The 21209-nt window shown below is 37.7% G+C and overlaps 1 protein-coding gene across 5 annotated transcripts; it reads right to left on the reverse strand.

The window, feature by feature from the left end:
* Nucleotides 1-1243: 1243 nt before the first annotated feature.
* TMEM144 (transmembrane protein 144) lies at nucleotides 1244-18779 on the reverse strand. Of its 5 annotated transcripts, XM_079307540.1 has the most exons (13): nucleotides 16671-16810; nucleotides 16301-16388; nucleotides 14984-15178; nucleotides 13692-13814; nucleotides 13241-13340; nucleotides 12555-12635; nucleotides 10539-10620; nucleotides 9765-9841; nucleotides 8740-8858; nucleotides 7352-7471; nucleotides 6771-6868; nucleotides 4772-4825; nucleotides 1244-3861 (listed from the first exon to the last, which is right to left on the reverse strand). In XM_079307540.1, the coding sequence occupies exons 3-13, from the start codon at nucleotides 15126-15128 to the stop codon at nucleotides 3778-3780; spliced, it is 1083 nt and encodes a 360-aa protein (XP_079163666.1). In that variant the 5' UTR covers nucleotides 15129-15178; nucleotides 16301-16388; nucleotides 16671-16810; the 3' UTR covers nucleotides 1244-3777. The 5 variants fall into 5 exon arrangements, with proteins under 5 accessions (XP_079163666.1, XP_079163664.1, XP_079163667.1 ...); XM_079307538.1 differs by lacking the exons at nucleotides 16301-16388; nucleotides 16671-16810 and adding an exon at nucleotides 18694-18779 and having other exon boundaries at nucleotides 9765-9838; nucleotides 14984-15180; XM_079307541.1 differs by lacking the exons at nucleotides 16301-16388; nucleotides 16671-16810 and adding an exon at nucleotides 18620-18674 and having other exon boundaries at nucleotides 14984-15180.
* Nucleotides 18780-21209: the final 2430 nt, after the last annotated feature.

A 21209-nucleotide genomic window follows, 5' to 3' on the forward strand; every position in this document is an offset into this window, starting at 1 on the left:
TGAATAAAGTAAGAATCATCACTTCAGCAATTAAATAAAATGCTCCATACTCACTACTTATAGGCATTACATATAGCTAAAAGAAAGTGTGATCCATTAGTCATTCAGTAATTATGGAATAGGGCTTTAAACATCAGTCTTCTATTTGAAAACAAGCTCAAAATGAAAAGAAAAAGACACTGTTAGCACCCATCATCTTAATTTTTATTTTCAGGCCAGATGCAAGAAAGCTCAAGGATCAGGTCAGTTAAAACAGTATTTAATCAACCTGAATATCTGTTGAAAAAGAAAATTATGATACGAAGAAAGCACAAGATTTATCTAGGAATATAAAGGCACCAGTTTTCTCTGTTTACTTTTGAAGACAGGAGCCACTGCATTAAAATTATTTTTCTAGGAACAAGGATTTTTACTAAGAATATGAAGGAATATAACTCTGGAAGCACAGTGAGGCTCAAAATATCCACTGATAATAAACATAGGGAAAGGAAGAAAGAGATAAGAGAAATCTAAAAAAAGATGTCACTGAGTTCCCTGGTTCACAAGACTGCACAAAAATTTTAAGAAACTCCCAGCTTACCTGTATTTTAAAGGCTACTTTGCCTCAAAGTATTACCAGAGAAGAATTTTTTAAGCTCAAATATATTATTAAAATTTGCTAAACAGGCATAAACAAATATTTGAAAGCTTAGTTTTCTCCAAGAGATGTGATTCTTCCATTTATACAAAAACATGTTGATATAAACAGAACCATGATAATTTATATTAGCTGTAGAATTCTCTCTTACTAAACTCAGTTACTGCCAGACTGTTTTGTACAAATAGCTCTATAAACATGCTGTTAATCCAGCACCCTCACATGAAAGAAGCAACAGTGTTATTTCTAACTGGAAACGTCAAGACCAAGAAAATCTCAGAAATGAGTGGAATATTTATACAAGATATTCCAAGTGAACATCACAAAAACTATTTTGGAATACCACATGGGATTTTTCACAGAAAAGTGCTGGAAGAGGTGGGATTTTTTTTCTTGCAGTCAACAAGTCAAGTCCAATAGGACAGCTTCCAAGAAACATTTTAATAAAGGTCATACTTGAGCTGTCACAAGCAAGAATTTTAATTAACACCCTAGCAGTCACCAATTAAGTCTGCACATCTGATAGCTTTACAACATTGACTAGAGAAGTGCATCAGACTAAAAACATTTATTTACATGGCAATTGCTATGGACAGGAGCTCAGGGTTTGTTTTTTTTTTTTTTTTTAATTTTTAGGGTTTTTTTTCAGAAAACCAGTGATGTTGTACAAAATCTAGGAAATGCAAAGGTGCTCCTGCCCTGAAAGATTTAACTGTTTCCTGTAATCAGATCCAGTAGATGGATGCTATGCCCATATTAAAAGTTAAGAGCATCCCTCAAGAGCGACAGCAGAGGCTGCAAGATCATCTGTCCCAGGGAATGCATGGAGGATGGGGGGAAGGGAAAGCAGAAAGGGTCTGCAGTGCCACCACTCATGATCATAGAAATAATGGCAGCCACAGAACCACACACTCTCTCCATAGCTGAGCTGGGTCCACTTCTATTTGTGAAGAAGAAAAGCCCTCTGGTTACTGATTTGGTTGGGATTTTTTCCTGTAGTAAATCTAATATCCCAAGCCTTTAAAATCATGGCTGTTAGAAATGATGAACATCAGAGATATGAACAGAACATAAGATTTGTAACAACTCCCATACAGTTCAGCATGGAATTTTGGAATATTGCATCCAAGCTTCTTTTCTTTATCTTATAAAAAGTGACATTTCTTTAGCTAAAGTGATCCTTAAGACTGTGATCTTTAAGAAATTAAAAAGAACCAATGAAATGAATAAATGTCCCATTTAATTCAAGTTTTTTAAATAACACAGTGAATATATTACTTTCCCTTGTCTGACTCAATAGAATAATGGCGAGGTAAGTAGCAGCCAAGAATCTTTCAAGGAGAAATTGTGCCTGACCTGAGTACTGGACAGAAAAAATGACCAGTTTTCTGTTCAATATCAGGTATTAGGGTAGAACACATCATGTACCTTGACTTGAACAGTTCTATCAGATGTTATGTAAAAGCCCCAAGAACATAGTCTAAATAAAAGTACTGCAAGACACAGGAAAATTGTGCTGGTTTGTCAATTGTTCCCTGAAAAGTAGAAAGAAGTATTAGATATCAAAATGTAAGTGAAGGCTAGTATCATGCAGCATTTTCAATAAGTATTTATAGTAATTATTATTTATATATTATTTACAGCTACCTTATTGGAAGACAAGGTTAACACAGAGCCCAAAGTTAGAGAAATGCCTTAGATGAGAAAAATCAGCCAGACACCTAGGCAGGAATAAACAACACAAGATAGGAAAAAGCAGATTGAGTAACACTTACAACATCAAATCTGGTGCCGAGCAGACAAAGAAAGGTGGAAGGGAGAAAGGAGAAATTACGATTTCAATCTAAACATGTTAACAATATCAAGCCATGATGGCAGAGAGCTGCGATGTGTAACTACGAACAGAGCTTGCAAATTGGATGGGGAAGAACATCCATAACCTTACTGCTGCTGTTCTTGGTTTTTCAAAGACTGTAGCTTGACTGCCATGTTTTGGTATTCTACACAGACCTAGTCCACTTACTGAGAGAAGACTTCAGAGAAACATCACTGCAGCCTTCCAGAAGCTTAAGATGGTGTACAAAAAGGAGGGAGAGGGACTTTTTATATAGGCACACAGTGACAGGGCAAGTGGCAATGGTTTTACACCCAAAGAGGTTGGGTTCAGATTAGATGTTAGCATGAAACTTTTTACTCAGATGTTGGTAAAAGACTGGAATAGGCTGATCAGAGAAGCTGCTAGTGCCTCATCTCTGGAAGTGTTCAAGATCTGGTTGGATGAGGCCCTCAGGAATGTGGTCTAGTGAATTGCATTCCTGTCCCTGGCAGAGGGGTTGGACCTAGATGATCTTTAAGGTCCCTTCCAGCCAAACCATTCTATCAACAGGAAAGACAAAGAGAAATTGCAAGTTACAAGCAAGGGAAGACTGCAGGAGCTGGAGCTGTATAATGCAGTGAAGAAAAGACTAAGGGGAGATTCAGATAACCTGCTCTGCATATATTAGCTGACACAAGTAAGAAAATAAAAGTCCCTCTTAATGGTGGTTATGAAAAATGTGAAACAAACATAATTTATTTTGCAGCACCCATTTTCCTCTATTTCCTTCACAAGTCTGAAGAGACTGGAAGATAACATTTTAATGTAAACTAATGATTTTAAAGAATAATGCTTCTAAATAAAAGAACAGCTTTATCTTCATGTGTATCAGTTTCATAAGAAATATTTTAAGACATATATTTTATTTAAGTCAGTAAGAAAATGTTTTAATAAGCAAATCAGCTTTCACACACAGTATTACAACTAAAATTAAAATCACTATCCACCATCACAGTAGTAAACTACAATGTATGATGACATAAAGTTTAGCACCTGAATGAAAAAAACCTAATAATTAATAATAATAAAATCATATAGCTTTGATTAATAAAGTCCTTTGATTTTCTTACTATACCAAGAAAAAACAAAATAAGTATTTCCAGATTTTCTTTCATGCCAAATATTTTCATTCTCCACTTGGCTGAAGCAAGTTAGGGTAAATGTTGGACACACATTATAGAAGTTATCATGTATTGTGATCTACCAACACTGTAGCTCTATTTGTGTTAAACGCTAGCACCATCTGCTGGTCCAGAAGGTCCTTTCAAATTCTAGAAAAAGCTGTGGAAAGTGATCCAGCCAAAATGATGCAAAATGAAACTGAGAGCAACACGTAGTTTTTCAGTCCCTGTACAGGCAAAAGGAGAAAAAAAGGAAATTATCACCTTGTCATTATTGATACCAATTGAAATAAAAAGCAGAACAAAGTACTAAGTCTCATTTAAGCAGAGATTATATGAAAAGAATGAAAGGGTTAGAAAGTTACAAAGATTTGGATAATGAACATTATGATCTTCTACTGTGGTGCAACACTAATCTGCAGTGGGAGACACAGAACTTCTAGTTCTAAATCCAATGATGCCTGATGAACAGTCACCAAAAATATTGGGAAAAATCATCTCCAATAGAAAGTTAGGTAGCTATGGATCTTGGATAGATTGGCAAAAAGAATGTGGTATTACACTGTTAGCATTCAATGCTTCAAATTTCACAAGAAAACTCACTTTCCTGCCCTATATGCTAAAATCCAGTAAATTAGCTTTTTGTAGACAATCCCTGCTGTATTAATTTAGGATCTTTATATTACACTGTAATTACAAAGGTCAATTAACTCGTTGCATTTTTACATCCTTTGTTGAAGCTGACCCTAAAAATATAATCTACTTGCTGATGTGTTACTGGGACAACAGCTCATTCCCCTGCTCCACTGAAAGAACTGGCTCTAATGAAAACTATCTTCAGGCAGTGCCTGGCATCCTGCCTCCTGCCCGTGCTGCAGTCTTCATTTATATCCACTGCTCTTCATACAGCTATGGAACTAAAATCTTCATTCCTGTAAAAATTGTTCACAGTTCTTCAGGTTTCTTGGAAAACTTAAATAACTTAATAACACTTAATAAAAACTTAATAACACTTCCAGTTTCATAATGCAATACTGGCAAGGAGGAGCAATCTGAATACAGCTGTATACCAAGTCATGCTGTTTCTAGAGCTAAAGGCAAGCAAGAGATATTTGGTAAGAGACCTAATTACATTACCTTGATTTCCTTAAACACAAGGACTCCCCACATTGCAGCAACAAGGCCAGGACCCTAAAGAATAAGATTAATTTGTACATTACAGCATTCATTAAAATTTACTCCTCCTCATTACTGCTCTTAGGGTGGTTGAATTTTGTCTGGATAACTCATTTAGGTCTTTCCATTCAGTAAAAATGAAGCACTCATGACGAAAGCATAAATATCACTGAAATGTTACTAAGTAAGATATAATAAAATCTTCAGGAAGGATGAAAGAGTCAAGAAACTGCCTTTTTTTTTTTTTTTTTTTTGCAGTAGGCACAACTTCTTTCTAAATTACACTGCAGAGTCTGATCCAGCTGTTACTTGTTCTGTCAGCAGACTCCAAATAACATGCCTCACTTTATTCCAAATTAGAATCCACAATGTTTCCTAACATTTCCTTTATTAGCATGACTAACTATTGGACAAAGTTTTATTTTATCACTCAGTATGACATCAAGAGACTGAAACATAGATGTATTTCCTTTAGAGCTGGCATCTGGACAAAACACAAAGCCAGCTAGGGAGACAGGTCAGGGAAACTCCTGATTTTCCACGGTGCTGTTGTAGAGGTTTCCTGACTAACAGCAAACAGTGATAATCAACAGCAATTTCCAGGCACTCCTGGCAATACAATTTTTCGCCTGAGTGAGCAATAATCTGAATTTTCATGTCTGATAAGAAAATATCTGAATATGAAGCAAAAACTGGCTCTGTTAATGCTTCCCATTAGAGTTGTTCTGAGAAACACTTGACTGATGTTTGGCCTCTCATTCCTCCTCAATGCAGTTGATGGGACACAGATATAGACAGCAGGAAGTGTCTACAAGTGTCTGCTGGATGTATGTATGGGCGCTGTTTCCTAGTGATACTGCCAACTATTATTTGAGGGGCTATTTCACTTTCTAGATAATGTGTGCTGTGAGAGAAATGCACTGTAAAAAATGGAACAAAGTGTTAAAGAGATATGATGAATACCTCTCTAAAATTTTTCTCCAGGGTGAAATAAAGCAGCAGTTCTGAACTTATGGTCCAGATAGGGAGTTTCTCATCAGTGCTGTCCTTACATTTTTCATTTTGTGATTTTACATCCTTGCCCTTTAGGCATACTGATAACTAAATTACTAAAGTTGCTTTCCATTAATCCTTCAATTTCTAATTAGAATGATCCCAAGTTTTGGTTTGTTCTTTTTTTTCCCATTGCATACTGCAGGGTATACTTTGACTTACTGCATCTTGAGGCAAAGCTTAATCCCTATTAAAGTTTTTTTCATTAGTTTGCTTCCAAAATACAGCTTCCAAAATAAAACTTAGGTCTTAATATTTATTAACTGTCATTTGCCATGCTTGCATCACCAACTAGTGCAGTGTCAGGAGAGGAAATGCAAAGTTTACCTTTACCTAGTAATTAGAATTTATGCTTTAAAGGGTACCTTACAAACAGGAATAAAACAGAGACAGAACAGGCCAACCTATTTTCCACACATTTGCATAAGAACATTATTTTCAGTAGTACATAATCTGTTCTGTTTGTTTAAGAACTGTAATAAGAAATGAATGCCTGACTTAATCAAGCAAAATGATTACTAGGGGATAAAATTCACTAATTCAAAAATATCCAGACCAAAATGTACTTCCTGGGATGAAAGCATAAAATAATTCTTCTTTTAATCACTTCAATTAAATAGTTAATATTGATGTAATTCTGTTTATGTAAAAGCCAAAGCTTTGTAATCTAAAAACTCACACTCTCAGTTCTTCTAGTTTTTCCTATGCTAGACATTGACCAAGATGGTGCTTATCGCAGTCATTCCTGTTACTAAAAATTCAAAGACTCATGCAGACAAGCAGAGAAGGCATTGTATACTTCTGGCTAAAAATGCTCTAGACCCATCATAATTTCAACTCAGTTCCAAAAACAGAGGGGTACATTTTTTTAAATTCTAGTTAGAGATTTTATTTTTTATATACTTACTGCGGTAATTATTGGAAAGCTGACGACAGCACTGAGATAGTGATTGGCCAAGAACCAGCAGCAATTGGCTATTGCCCAAAGCACACCAGAAACAAACCCTAGAAAAATAAACCCCAATCAAAAATATGCATAGCAAGGTATAGGCAGCAGTTTATGGAAGTTTTATACTTATAGAATAATACAACCATCATATATATGTATTTTAGTATGTTAACTACTTTAACAAGCTGGCTCTGGCAAACTAAACCAAAGCTCAAAGGATAAAAATCAGCTACTCCAACTGAAGTAGCAAATTAATTAAAGTTCATTATTTTCTGGGTAACATGCTTTCCACTCTGGCAAACTATTTTTGAAAATCTGCAGCGTCACTTTGTTCTAGATTCAGATTAGAACAAAAGTTATCACTGTGTCCTAACCTTAATTAATCAACCTAAAAGAAGTGCTCTTTCAGAACAGACAAGAAGTCAAATGAAGATACTTGAAAGGTGAACCACAATTCTAACACACAACTTGAACTAATCATTACAAAATGGTCCAAAGAAGTAGCTGAAATGAATTGCTAATTTAAAAAACAGTCATACCTGGCAATATGGCTTGGGGATAAACATAAGGTTTATTTTTCCTGACTGCACAGTATATCAAAAAGTAGATGGTACTTGTAAAAAATATTCCACTGAAGTGTGCAAAAACATAATCTAAATCTGAAAGAGAAATTACAAAATGTTAGTAAGAATACCAGTTATTAATTTAAAAAAAATATTTTCACTGATAACATTCATACAGACAGAAACGCATAAAGGTGCTACTCCTGAGAATTCAAATTTAAACCTCATTGTGCTGAACACAGCTTCCAGTCTAACTGTGGATGCCTACAATCAATGACACCTATTAAACATGAACTAAATGCTGTGTTGACTTTATACAGGCTTCTAAGCATTTCTATAAGCTGTTATTTTCAGAACTCTATTACATATTACTGAATTAATTTAATAAAACCTTGAGAAAATCCTCAGGTGAGGCTACAAAACTGGGGTGGGGATTTTACATAACTGTAGATGGTGAAGAGAGGTTGTAATTATGTTCCTGTATTCTTGTATCCTTGTTTTGTACATTTAAGGGCAAGAAAACTGCACAGACTATGCAAGCTAAATATAGCTCAGTTTTGTCCTTTTTTAATCTTGAAGGATGTATCAAAATTTTGATCACTACAATTATTAAATAATTATAATTATGAACAGCAACAAATCCTTAATGGATTTTGTATGTGCTAAGAGAGTATTTCCAATATGGTAAAGCAGAAGCATATAGCAAGGTTATCCTTGTCTCCTTGTAAATTCTCAACAAGAAAGGCAGCTATGGTAATGGCAACATCTGTTTTGCCTGGCTGGGGAATATACACATTGCAGCATTCAAGAGAAATTGCATATGACAATGGCAACATTATGTGTTCTCAGCAGTACTTTGCTCTTAAGGTGCTGCAGGCATTACCTGATAGAGCGTAACCCGAATCTTAAGGTAAATGTTTCTGGGGGAATGTTGTTTGAAAATGGCAGTTAGGCTTATGTTAAATGGTTTCAATATAAAAACAAGATGGTTTTAATTACCTATGTTGTTACATATCTGCCCTCCTCATCAGTTATGATCAATCTTCTCTTCTGTTACTGCTGCTGGCAATTGGCAAGCTCATGCCCTTGTTTAACTCATTCTCTACTCATACAAACTTTTGAGAATGTTAGTATTTAATGCCTTCAGAAACATACCTGTGAATTAAGTATCATAGTCTTTGGGCTGTTTCTTAGTGGTTTTTAGGGTGTAATTCAACTCTGAGAAAAAGGAAGCGCTAGGGCTGATTGTGATAGCATCTAAAGTAGTGCAGAACTGATAAATTGTCATGGTGTATTTCCAGGCATATCAAGAATTTCACAGCAAAAGAACACAATGATGAAATGAAATAGAAGTGATCTATTACCAAACTGACTTGCTCCTATGTATAGAGTTTCATTTCTTCTTCCATGGTCCTTGATGTAAAGCACTGGTACAAAACTGGAACCATAGAATATTCCAGCTACTATGGCCAGGCCACAGCCTCTTTAAGAAAAACAATTGGAGAAAATAGCCTTGCATGAATTAAAGAAGTAGACAACACAAGTAAGCTCAGTACTGCAGATAAAAATTGTGCATTGTATAAAAATTGCTAGCTATAAAAATAATACGTTTTAGCACATTTTTATTTTCTGGTAGAGAAATGGTTCACCTACTTTGGCTTCCCTCTACTTTGTAGCCAAGCAAAACAGACAATTCCTGCTGCAAAAGGCAGCAATCTATGCTATTGACATGGGAAATCAACTAACTAGGATTTCCTAAAAGCGGAGCTAGAGGACAACAAACAAAAATTAAATTTAACATGCTCCCAACCCTCACCTTTGTTGTTGCAATCTATATTTCTTTATAACTTTCCAGGTTCATTGCCTCTTCATTCCCTTTCTCCATCTCAAGATTGCTGTGCTTTCGGCTCCCCACACTGGCTTCTTATTAGCTTGCTTCCACTTTGGAGCACTTTTACTGTCTCCTTACCATATTGCCAGGCCTTTTCCAGATGTATTTGCTTGGAAAACACACCTGGAAGCATGTCACAGGCTTCTTCTATGTTGGAGTGCTAATCAACCGGGTGCTAAAACTCAGCTCTGTAATTACTGAATGGATATTGTTATTTATTTTGCCAAATGGTATTTTTCACAGTAGTACCTAATACTTAATTGGTAAGGTTAGACACATTCAACAGTGCTAATGGAATAATCTAAACAGCTGTGCAACCATTCATGTATAGAATTTGCACACTATGTATGTATGTATGTATGTACGTAAAAACCTGTTATTTATTAGTGTGTGACTTCGCTAGAAAATCACAGGGCACAAATTTTGCTCTTATACTGTGTTTAATTACTTTCTCTGGCTACTTTCTATACACCAGCAAAAGAACTGTTAGCAACTTACATGAGTCTCCTTTTTGCTGGAGAAAGTTTGTCCACCCATGAGTCCTCAGTGGTATCTTCAGAAACATTAATAGACTGCTGAAAAACAAGAGTTTTCACGCAAATTCAGTTTAGTTTGATTTTTTAAAACACGCAAGTTCTTAAAGTTTCTTCTGTGTTCAGTCTGGTAGACTGGAACCTCTAGTGATCATTCAGCACAGCTAGAAAACTCTCAGGGCTCTCTGTTCAGGTAGCCATTGAGCACTGACCTCTAAGGTAAAATAGCAGGAGGAGCCAGTGGTTCTCCAGCTCTCCCTGCATACTTTGTGCTCCCTAAGGAGTGACAGCTAATCTGGTATTCCTCACTGGCCTCCTACCTGTGCCACAGCTGCTAAGTCAGTAACTCTTGATAGTCTCCTGGCTCTGCAACATGGCAAAAACCTGGCCTTTCACCTAAGGACCCTCACAGCTTTACAACTAGCATTTAATTGAAATTGCTTCCTCTTCTCATATAAGAAAATAATACACTTTTATAAAATCTCCACCATAATGAAGAAGGTTTTTTTAAGCTGTCTAAAGCTGACAAACAAGAAAGAACACTTGGGAATACCTCTTCTGTTGCTAATATTCAAAATTATATCCAAGGTCCACAGATTAAGATACAATCAGCACATTATCTATGTTGTTTTCTGTAGTCTACTATAAATCCTAGCAAACCTGACTAACAAACACATTTTTTGTTTTAAAATGGATATCTATTTTCACTGCTGTAAAATAACAACTGTAAAGTACTTACACTTTCTCTCAGTAAAGGTGTGCTTTCTAATGAAGCTGAAGAACTCTGGACTTCAGTTTTTATAAAAAGAAATATAACAGCACTCAGAAGAGAAAAATACACCAATAAATACCACGTCAATTCATATGGACATAACACTTAGTGTCCAGAGACAGAAGTTTTATTTTGAGGCATATTCATTTTTCATTATTACCCTAGAGTCACTGCAGTCTATTTAAAAATGTAATTGCTTTGAAGTCATAACTTACTATGATTATATAAATATATGAAAGGTATAAATGGAATAATTATAAGTTATTAATTTAACTTAGCTAACAGATGACTCAAGTAAATAAATCAGTTTTTGTAACACTTTACAGATCTTTCTTCTTATGTAATGTGATTGAAACATCTTTTAACCGTGTGTAGTTACAACCACATTAACAACAGATGCTTTAGTGCCCTTTTGTACCAAACCACACAAATGGAACATATGCTTGAAAATTCTATATGAAACAGCTTAAACTGGCACAGAATGGCCTTTATACTCATAGAAAAATGTTAATTTTTAGTCTTCCATCACATGTGAGAGATGGAATACTGTTGCTACAAGGCCCTGTGAGCATGCAGAAGGAAAAGGGATATTGCTCAGTGCTGCTCAGTGCATTAAGTGAATAAAATGGAGAAGAAAGGTTAATATTGCTACTCCTAACTCCACCTCCAGGAGATCACATAAATACATGTAATCAGAACTGGAAGGATCTGTTTTTTGCTTTTATGAAAAACATTTTAATGATCCAGGAATTTCTTCTCCTAGCTGTAAACAGAACATTACCATTTGAAGCAGGATTAATCTCTTACTGATGGAGTAAACATAGGTATAAAAGGATGTCAGTTTCCTCCAGAGGAAGCATACAGATTCCACATAGGAGGCTAAAATGAAAAGCCTGCTTCTGAGTTCCACAGAGCAACATACACAGTTTGCCAGGAAAACATGTTTGCTCACAATCTCTCCCTGCTGGTCACTCCTCCATGATATCTCAGAAACAGGAAGCAGGTGGTGAGCTGCATGAATTCATCAGGCAGGAATAGCAGTACTGCAACTATTTTCTCACTACCTCCCAAAATGATCTGCCACATGTAAAGGGAATGGACACAAAGCTGCAGACTCTCTTAGAAAAGAAGAAAAGCAGAAGCAAAAATCATGAATCTAAGGCAGAAGCCCTCTCCTACCAATCAGAAATGGCTCATCTCCATGTTCTTAATGCCCTCCTTTTCTGAAAGGCATTATGTTCATATTCTGTCATGCTTACAGTAAGCCCTCAGGATTTAGGGCCATCTTCCCAGCCACCCAGCTGGAAAGCAAGAACACTGCTACATAAAGAAGAAAGATACTCTTTCCTCTGTGTTTGGACCAAAATGTATGCATTTACACAAAGAGCAAACATGCAAAAAAGAAAGAATAAAGTCCTTCCCAGGATCCTGAAGGAAGACACTGAGTAGGATTTGGAAGTGAGGTTTAAGTGGCTTACAGGACACAGAGCTCTTACAGACAGGAAGACATGCAAAGCCTGTGGCCTTTCATGGACCCCAAAGTACCAGGGAAGATGTTCTGTGGTATATTCTATTGATAGGATCTTAAGATGTGTATCCCTGAGTGAAGTGAGATCAGAAATCTGAGGTTTTCTCAACAAGATTATTTTAGTCAGTCTGTCCTCTGACAAGGATTTGGGGAAAATGAACCATGAGAATAACTTAGCTATGGGAGGCAATCCATGCATCTCTGCTTTGACTTCAATATGCTTACCAGCATAAAAATGTATTTCTGTGTTTATGGATAACCATTTCACCCCTGTACTGGATAACATGTCTGTTTATACAGGAACACTGACCAGCTAGGTCTGGACAGCTCATCAATTAAATTGATTTGCCAAAAATTCTTCAATATATTTGCTCTCTTGTTAAATCATTCTGGTGGTTAGTTATTAAACATATATTTTTACATAAGACATATTCATTATAAGAATCAATTTCTACCTTATAAGTGAAAGTCCAGCCCCAATATAATTTAAGATTGGTCTTGATACCTCTTCTGGATCAATTCCAAACCAACCAAACCTGGAATATTTAACCAGCTTCACTTAGATGCACTGACTTTATTCAAACAGTTAAATTATAACCTAGCCTTTGAAGTTTTGACTCATGTAAATAATTCTGCTTAAGTATATATTTTCAGTATTAGATGAGTGCTCCAGTTGGTTTGCAAAAAGTTATTTCTACTTTACAAAAACAACCTTCAATTTAACATGCATTTTTAAATGTATATTTAAAAACTGAAGTTAAATTATTTTATCAGACCAGATTGTAGAAGAGAAAAAATACAAATACATACTAATTTTACATTAAGAAATACATTATTTATCGACTCAATAACATCACTGGGCATTTTCTGTCTATTAAAACAAAGGAAATACAAAAAGCTAAAATAGATAACATGAGTACTTTCCACTGAGGAGGAAAAGTTTTAACACATGGAGTAAATACTCTTCAGTGGTAGACTTGGCAGTGTTATGTTAATGGCTGGAGTTGATGATCATAAAGGTTTTTTTCAACCTGACTGACTCTCTGATTCTACAGGTGAGTTTTCACTGCAGTTATTAATGAAGACTTGGCAGCATTAATTATATTATTAATTAGTGACTTAAGATTTAAAACATACATACCTTGAACTTGCCCAACCTGTCAGCAAATTAAAAGAAGCCCATATCAAAAGACCAAGAGCTAAGCCAATAGTTTTAACAATAGGGACAACTGTAACATTGCCTGAAATACAAAAACCAAAAGTGAAATCAGTTAAAAAATAGAATGTGACCTTGTATAAGTTTGCTTTAGTTCTGTGCCTGGTTGGAAGGCAAAGACATTTAGGAAGTTACAAGGTAGTGATAAACAGGGTTTCTAAAAAATAAATACATGGAACACAGACTTTTTCGTCTATATAATTTTAAACATATTTTGGGTGTGAATTTGCCTCTTTTAGAAAAAGCATAGTAAAACAGTATTTACTATAAGGGTACAGTTTCATTAAGAGTGAGGCTTTAAAAAACAGAATAACCAAAAAATAACTACTATCTTATATATGGAAAAGTTTCAAGAATGGAATCTCTTTATCCTCACCTGTAGCCCACAAAAAACCTCCAACCATAGCCAGAGGCCAAAACCGTGGGCAATTCTGGATCAAATTGACCAACAAAGAAACTATCCATATGGAAGCACAGAGAATCCACTGGAAGAACATGCCTGTGGAAAAATCAAATGCACACATTAGGGTATGTGTAGAAATACTGCATGTGTGAATCTCCTAACATAATATCTTTATCTTTGATACAGTAGTAGAGAAAAAAGTCAAAAAGGTAGCCACCATCTTTGTGATTATCAGGGAACCTTGTTACAATTTATTCAAGGGATGTATTTTTAGGGTGGGCTATAATTTGGTTAACCTTTTCTTTATCATGCATTCTTCCTACAGAGCTGCAAAAGACATTTTGCTGGCCAAAGTTTGTACCAGTCCTGATTCTTAAACAAATGAAAATATTGATGGACTTCTGACAAAGATAATATTCACTTGCTGCAAACTTCTCCCACCACCCCAGTAACTGCTAACACAGACTAAAACTTTTCCAAAGCTCAAGCTTTGCCAGTAATCCCATACACTGAAGATGGTCAGTGACAGCTCTCTTCTACCTCTGTAGATTCTTGATGGGTCAATTAGGCAGATTAGTTAACTTTAAGCTAGCTGTGCTTTGACTTTCCCTTGACAGCCCAAGCTTGTCTTGTTAGGGTTATATTTGGCACAAAGAGCAGAGGCTATATCCAGTCTGCAATGCAGGTACTCTATTGCAAAAACATAACATACTGGCAAATTTACTAACCTACAGATCTGGTAATTGGTTATGCTCCATATAAATGTGAAAATTTAACATAAACTTAGTAAAGTGACGATATTTCAAGCAGAAAACAGGAATGACTGTTTCCTTACCAAGTCATCAAATAAAAATTACTAAAATTTCAGGTTTAGTTTTTATGTTAGGTGCAAAATTGAAAGGCAATGCTTTAAAGTCCAGCCAATCTTACCTTATTTATAAACAACACCATATGCATCTGAGAATCCCCACAAAGGTAGAGCAAAGAACATTTTACTTCCCATTGTGAAATTCTCATGAAATGTACATCATCACAACTTATAAAAGTGCAAAGTGCACAACTTATAAAAAGGCTGTTCTAAAGATATGTCACATCCTGAAGCAGTATTCTTGCTTTATACTCTAACAATAGCAGACAAAATTAAACATTAAACTCTATGGATTAAGGCTGTGATGATGGCCTTGATACTCTAGTAATTTGCTGGTAAAATATTATTCCTTTTAGCAAAAATAGCAAACCAAACAAAATAATATAATTAACTTTACCATCACCAGTATCAAACTTCTTGACAGGCACGAAGTTTGTCCCAAATAGAAGGACAGCTACTGTGGAAGAGGCAAAGCCAATAGCTAGATCTGTTCCATTGCTGATGTTAGCAGCACTGTAAGCTTTTCCGATATTCATCTTCATACTGAAAGTACTTCTTTTTGGGGAATTGTTTTGCTGCAGGTCCTGACAGAATCTGGAATCAAAGAGTGGAATTAAGTATGTGGAATATTAATTAATACCAACCTAGTTTAGAAATGTGAAACTTAAAGGACCCTACTTATGAATCTCTCAAAGCTGAAGTGAACTGCAAAGAGGTTAACGTAAAAAAGGTTCATGTAGAGCCCCATGAAAACTTGCCTAAAAACATGAATAAATGACTTAAAAACAGATAAACAATAAACCCCCAATATTGTATGTTTTATCTGAAGACACAAAAAGTGAATGTAGAAGTACACTCAAAGGTTATGAGGACTTGAACCTGTGAGGGTTTTGGGAAGCACTGATGCTTTAGTGAGATGCTATCAGAATATTCCTTACTCCTGTGGCCAAAGCAGAGCAGGGGGTCACACCCGGGTGTGTCAAATACGGGGTTAGACAAAACCTACATTGGCAGAAGCACTTACAGCAGACCCATTGTCAAGAATTGTCAGGAACAGGTACAGAGATTCTATAGGTGCCACAGTGAGATCAGTATGGAATCATAAGGTAACCACAGGCATTGCTCTAGCTGATACTAAATATTAATAAAGGTTCATTTTACCGTGGGGAGCCAAAGAAGAAGCTGTCTCTAAAATTTCTTTGTTCATTCCACATATGAATAATAAGAAAGGCAAAGATTGTTTTAATCCCAGAATACCTCTTTTTTTAATATGGGAAAATCATTTTGAGGTTACACTCAACAGATGCACTACACATATACTTTTGATATGGAGTATAACTTTGACAGAAAAGGTGCCTCTGAGGACAATCAAAACAACCTGAATTTCATGTACATAATCTTAATATAACATTTAAAAGACTACATATAAGAAATGTATTTGGAAATTTAACTTCAAATGGCAACAGGATACTTGGCATGCTGTTACAGCATTACACATTAAATCCTCTGGTCAAAGTAATGCTATTTACAGTGAATCAAAAATCATCCCAGTGCAATTTGTCTTTCCCCATCATAGGTGGACTAGCTATTGCCTGGAGAAAAAAGCTGAAATAGGATGGTGGAAGTTTTGCCCAGTCTTGCAAAAGCTGTGACTGTATTCTCTGCACAAGAACTGAGCTGCTGAACATTCTTTCATCTTATTTTACCTAGTCTTATCTTCTCCACAGTGCTTAGGACACTGAGAACAGTATCTGCTGAGGTTATACTTTCATCCACAATTTCAGCAGGGCCATCAGTGATTGCTGAAATTATTTACATTGGCACATGGAAAGTTTGATTCCACAACTAATATAGCATTTTAATCTCTAGAATTCTTGTTCTTGAAAGACGTCAATATATTTTAAACTTGAGTACTTAAGAGAAACAGTGATGACATTTAAAAGACACATCATTAGAATGGCACAGCTGTTTCCATTAGTATTATCTTTTTCTCCCCCACTCTTCATCTTTACTTCCCACTTAGAAAATAAGCTTCTCAAGAACTTTTCACTGTATTTAAGACTCTTCTACAAAGTATTTCTTACCCACGACCTGTAGACACTGGACAGTGCAAATAATAATAATGCTATGACTTCTTCCAAGACTTCACTGGAGACACCGTTACACGCTACAAACAGATAAATAAAGAGATTAATACACATAAAGGCTGACATTAGTTTTCTTCATTCCTTCAAACTTGACTCACTAGTGAATACGTTTAATTCATCTAGCGGACAAGTAAGGCACAACAGTTTTGCCCAGAAGACCTTCATGCTGTTAAGGATGTAGAAATAAAGCTGATTGCACCTCAGCTCTGTGAATGCAGGAATCATGACTTTTGCCTTCAAATTTCAAAGGCTATTAGTATCTTACCTGAATAATGACCTATATTAAAATAATGACCTATATTTAAAGTGGTTTATCTTTTTAGTTTTGCACAGAGAAGCGTTACTTCAAAAATATTTCTGTTTTGTATCTACTAAAAGAACTGTGCTGCAGGACAATATATTTTTCTGCTTGTTTCCTATCTTCCAAAAATCACTATATTGTGCACAATGAAGACTTTTGTACAATTGGAGAACCAGAATTGCCACCCCAAACACGGAAACACACTTCCACTTAACTAAGAGTGTGCTTCATTCACACTCCTTAGAACTCTGTAACTATCCAAAACTTGGGACACTTTGTTCCAAATTTGGCTAAATTTCCCACCTAACTTTCAACTGCATTTCAAATTCTTCGAGGGAAAGCTTAATCAGGCCAGGCCTGAAGTGACCTGCTCTGACTGTGATGGCAGCACTGCTTTAGGCAGGCAGTTGAACCAATGACCTCAAGAGATCCCTTCCAAGCTAAATAATTCTTATATTGTATGACCAAATGTCAAGAGCAAATAATTGTCACACTGCACTAAGCTGACTGTATTTTTCCTACATGCTTTTCACATCAGAGAGCTTCTGTGAGTTCACTAAAAGCCTCTTCTCTTCAATCCTATGCTGGTGCCAGATTTGCACATGTGACTCCAAAGACCTAAGAGGTAACAAATGCCAAATGCTGAAGCTGTTACCCTTTTAAAACATAGTGGGTCTTTCTGAAACTCAAGCAAAGGCAACTGCAATTGATACTGTTATTGAAGGCTTTTTTTCCACTAAGTTGTCCTTATTGAAAGGCAGTTCAGGATTCTCAGCAGCAGAAAAAAAAAAAAAAAAAAAAAAAAAAAATTGCTATTGGGCACATATTGCTTTTCCTACTAAGTTAATTGGATCACCCCACTGGAGTGTTGTGCTCTGCACCTCCACACTTGCCTCAGAAATATGACACCCAGAACAAATCATGATGCTCACTGCAACAGCAACACATCGCTGTGATCTCTGCAGATAGGGACAAAATCAAGAAGTCCTGTCTTTGAGAGCTTTCACCTCAGTGGTGATCCAATTGTTGCTAAGATTCCAAGGAACCTCTTTGCTAACTGAGTAGGTATTTTTAAATGTTGCATGTCACATTGATTGTTTATTCGCACATGTCACCTATTATCCATCTACAATTAAGAGTGGATACTTTCACCCTTAACTTTGGACACTACTAAGGGTTCCGAGGTGGCTAAGATCAAAGTCCTCAAGTGACACCGTAACTCCTGACTGGATCCTTCCTCCAGAAACGCATCTTTGGTTTTCTGAGATATCTCTTTCAAAAGACTTTCTTCTAGTACTGTTTTCATTAAGTGCTATCACGGAACAAGGTAAAGCCTCAGCTGAGAGCTCCACCCGGGCCGCTGCGGCTTCACTGACGCCACCGCGCCGGGAGTGCGGCGGGGCAGGCCCGGCCCGCGGGCGGCACCCGGCACCCGGCCCGGCCCTCAGCGCGGCTGCGGGGACACCGAGGGGACACCCGAGACCCCGCTCAGCCGGACGCCTTCCTTCCCCCAGCGCCCTGTGCCCGGCTCAGCGCCGCGGCAAGTTTCAGGGCGCTCCGGAAGCCGGCCGGGATGGGCCCATACCGACAATCCCCGTTGCCGTCCCTCCGTGCGGCCACAGCCCCGCCGCCCGGATCCGCGCCGCGCCTGCGCCGCGCCTCGGCCCGCCTCCCGCCGCCTCCCGCCGCCTCCCTCCATCCGCCTCCATCCGCCTGCTGCCGCCCGCTTCTTCCCGCTGCCCTCTTCTTCCCCATCCGGGACTGCCTTTGCATGGCAGAGGGGGTGTCGGGCGCCGACTTCCCCCTGGCAGAGAAAAATCACTAAGAGAAAACTTAAATTAATGCACTCGCGTCGTAATGAAAGCGCCTTTGGTCCTCCTGGTCGTAAGCTTGTGGATGAGACAGTGCCCTCCCTACTGGAAGTGCAGCTGTGGCCTCGATAGGCCGGTGCTGTGACCGTGAGTGAAGAATCACAGAATCAGTTAGGTTGGAACGACTTCTGGGGATCATCGAGCCCAACCTGTGAGCCAAGACCACCATGTTAGCTAAGCACTAAGTGCCACATCCTGTCTTCAGCACCTCCAGGTGACTCCACCACCTCACTAGCCAGTGTACTGCAATGTTTTATGTGAAACCTAAACTTCCCCAAGCTGGGGTTGAGGCTGTGTCCACTCATCCTGTTGCTGGCTGCCTGGGAGAAGGGGCCAATCCCCACCTGTCTACAACATCCTGTCAGGTGGTTGTAGAGAGCAGTAAGGTCTCCCCTGAGCCTCCTCCAGGCTAAACACCCCCAGCTGCTCCTCACAGGACTTGTGTTCCAGAGGAGGCACCCAGAGTTTGGCAGCACAGACACGGTTCCACGATGGGACTGCTCGTGAGGGGACACATGGCCTCCTTGCAGCTCCTGAGGTCTCCCTGGCTGCTGCAGGCTCTCACAGAGGCTGCAGGCACCTGCAGAGCGGGGCAGGCATCTCGGGGAAGGCAGGGACATTTCGAGACCACCCAACAACTGCTGGCCCTCTGGTGTGCAGCAAGGCGAGGAAACCACCGAGCCCCATCACGGCTTCCAGGTTTTTATTTTTCTTAAGCACAAAAATTACCACCTGTAGGTCTGGAAGCCCGTGTGTTGTTTGGCCATCAAAATCAAGTAGGAAAAAAATCTTTTACATGACATCAAGAAGAGATCTTTGCAGATTTCCCTGTAAGGATTTAATCCGGACCAGTTAAAGCACAGACTATTAGTCAGCATGTTTAGTCATGGAGCAAACATTTCTCTCTGTACTCTTGAAGTACAGTTTCCAGATGGCAGCCCAAATTGATCTTACAAACACAGCACGAGCCTTCTGAAGTAATGCTTCATGTTTTGCAAATCAAATCTGCATTATCCATAATAAGGGCTTACTTTGTTCCTCTGGAGAATAAGTTGTCAGTCATATGGATTTAGTAAAGCTAGGAATGCACCATTTATCAATCATTTTAACATAAATGTCTATGCATGTGTCATTTAAAGATGAATAGCAGAATGTCTCTATGGAAACTGTATGGCTATAGTGCATCCAAGAGAAATAATGTTCATATCATAATCACAAAGGTAGCTTGCAGGAAGAAGAATTCCAAAGGCAATGCAAGTGTATGTGTTGTGCTATTTTATTCAGAAAAAAGGTGGTAGGAGACATGCTAACCTTTTACATTGAGGTGCCTGCACATAGAAAGCAAGAGCACACACATTAAGGAGCATAGTTTGTAACCCCATCCTTTCAGGTGCCCAGGGATAAAGCAAGGTCAAGATGCAGGGCCTTGTGACTGGTGGGCATTGGCACACTCCACCTGTCTCTGCAAATTGGCCAGAGACCTCCTGCTGACAGCAGTGCAGGCCAGCAGCTCTGCAGATTCTGCAGCTTGTCCAGCACCAGCAGGAAACCTCTTCAAATGCAGGTATAGGTGGAGGTGAATTTCAAAGTTAAACAAAACCCAAACCAAACCAAACCAAAAAAAGGAGGGAAAAAAAAAAAGAAAAAAAGAAAAATCCCCTTGAAAGTAGCTAATCCAGCTATCCATTCACATTTTAAAACTGTACCTAAGTCTGTGAAGGACTGGAAAATACTTCTTTAATTCCCCTCTTCTGTTCATTGCTATTTTCCTGAATTAGGTTTTATATTTGTGTATTCCTAACCTTGGGAAGGTACAATACTGACCATGAAATATGTGTATATGAAGAAATTACATTAAAAGCTGAATTTAATGGATGTAGATGGCAATATTTCAGTTATAGTTTAGAGCAAGGAACAAATACAAAATCTGACAGACATTACAGGCTAGCTGTAGGTAGCAAAGTGAATTAATGTAGGCCAGAATTTGGTCAGACAACAACTGCTGTTCTGAAAGTTTGTCTTAAATATTTTATGACCACAGAGGAAGTATTGTTTCAGCTTAGTAGTGCTGTTTAGTACTTTGCTGCAGCTTTGAGTTAGAATTATTCCAGAAAGAAGAATAGTACCCACCTGAACAAAACCAATTTTCTTCATTTCTTGTGAAACACGATAAATTTTCTTTTTTCCCAGACACCTCCATAGTTGTTTCAGCCTTCCTTATTTTATGGTATCTGCCAGGGCATTGGAGATGTACACCAGTCACTTGATATTTTGCCTTTTAAAAATCCAAATTTACAGGCAAAC

This window comes from Erithacus rubecula, assembly GCF_903797595.1.
Source record: "Erithacus rubecula genome assembly, chromosome: 5".
NCBI classification, from domain to species: domain Eukaryota; kingdom Metazoa; phylum Chordata; class Aves; order Passeriformes; family Muscicapidae; genus Erithacus; species Erithacus rubecula.

Excerpts from the sequence above, each read along its gene's own strand:
- TMEM144 (XM_079307538.1), bottom strand. The coding sequence starts at position 18,743 with ATGGAGGCGGATGGAGGGAGGCGGCGGGAGGCGGCGGGAGGCGGGCCG. Across the intron at positions 12,636-13,240 it reads ACAGGTTGGGCAAGTTCAAG|GTTTGGTTGGTTTGGAATTG; the intron begins GTATGTATGTTT and ends TAAATATTCCAG. Across the intron at positions 9,839-10,538 it reads CACCTTTACTGAGAGAAAGT|TCTATTAATGTTTCTGAAGA; the intron begins GTAAGTACTTTA and ends GTTTTTCAGCAG.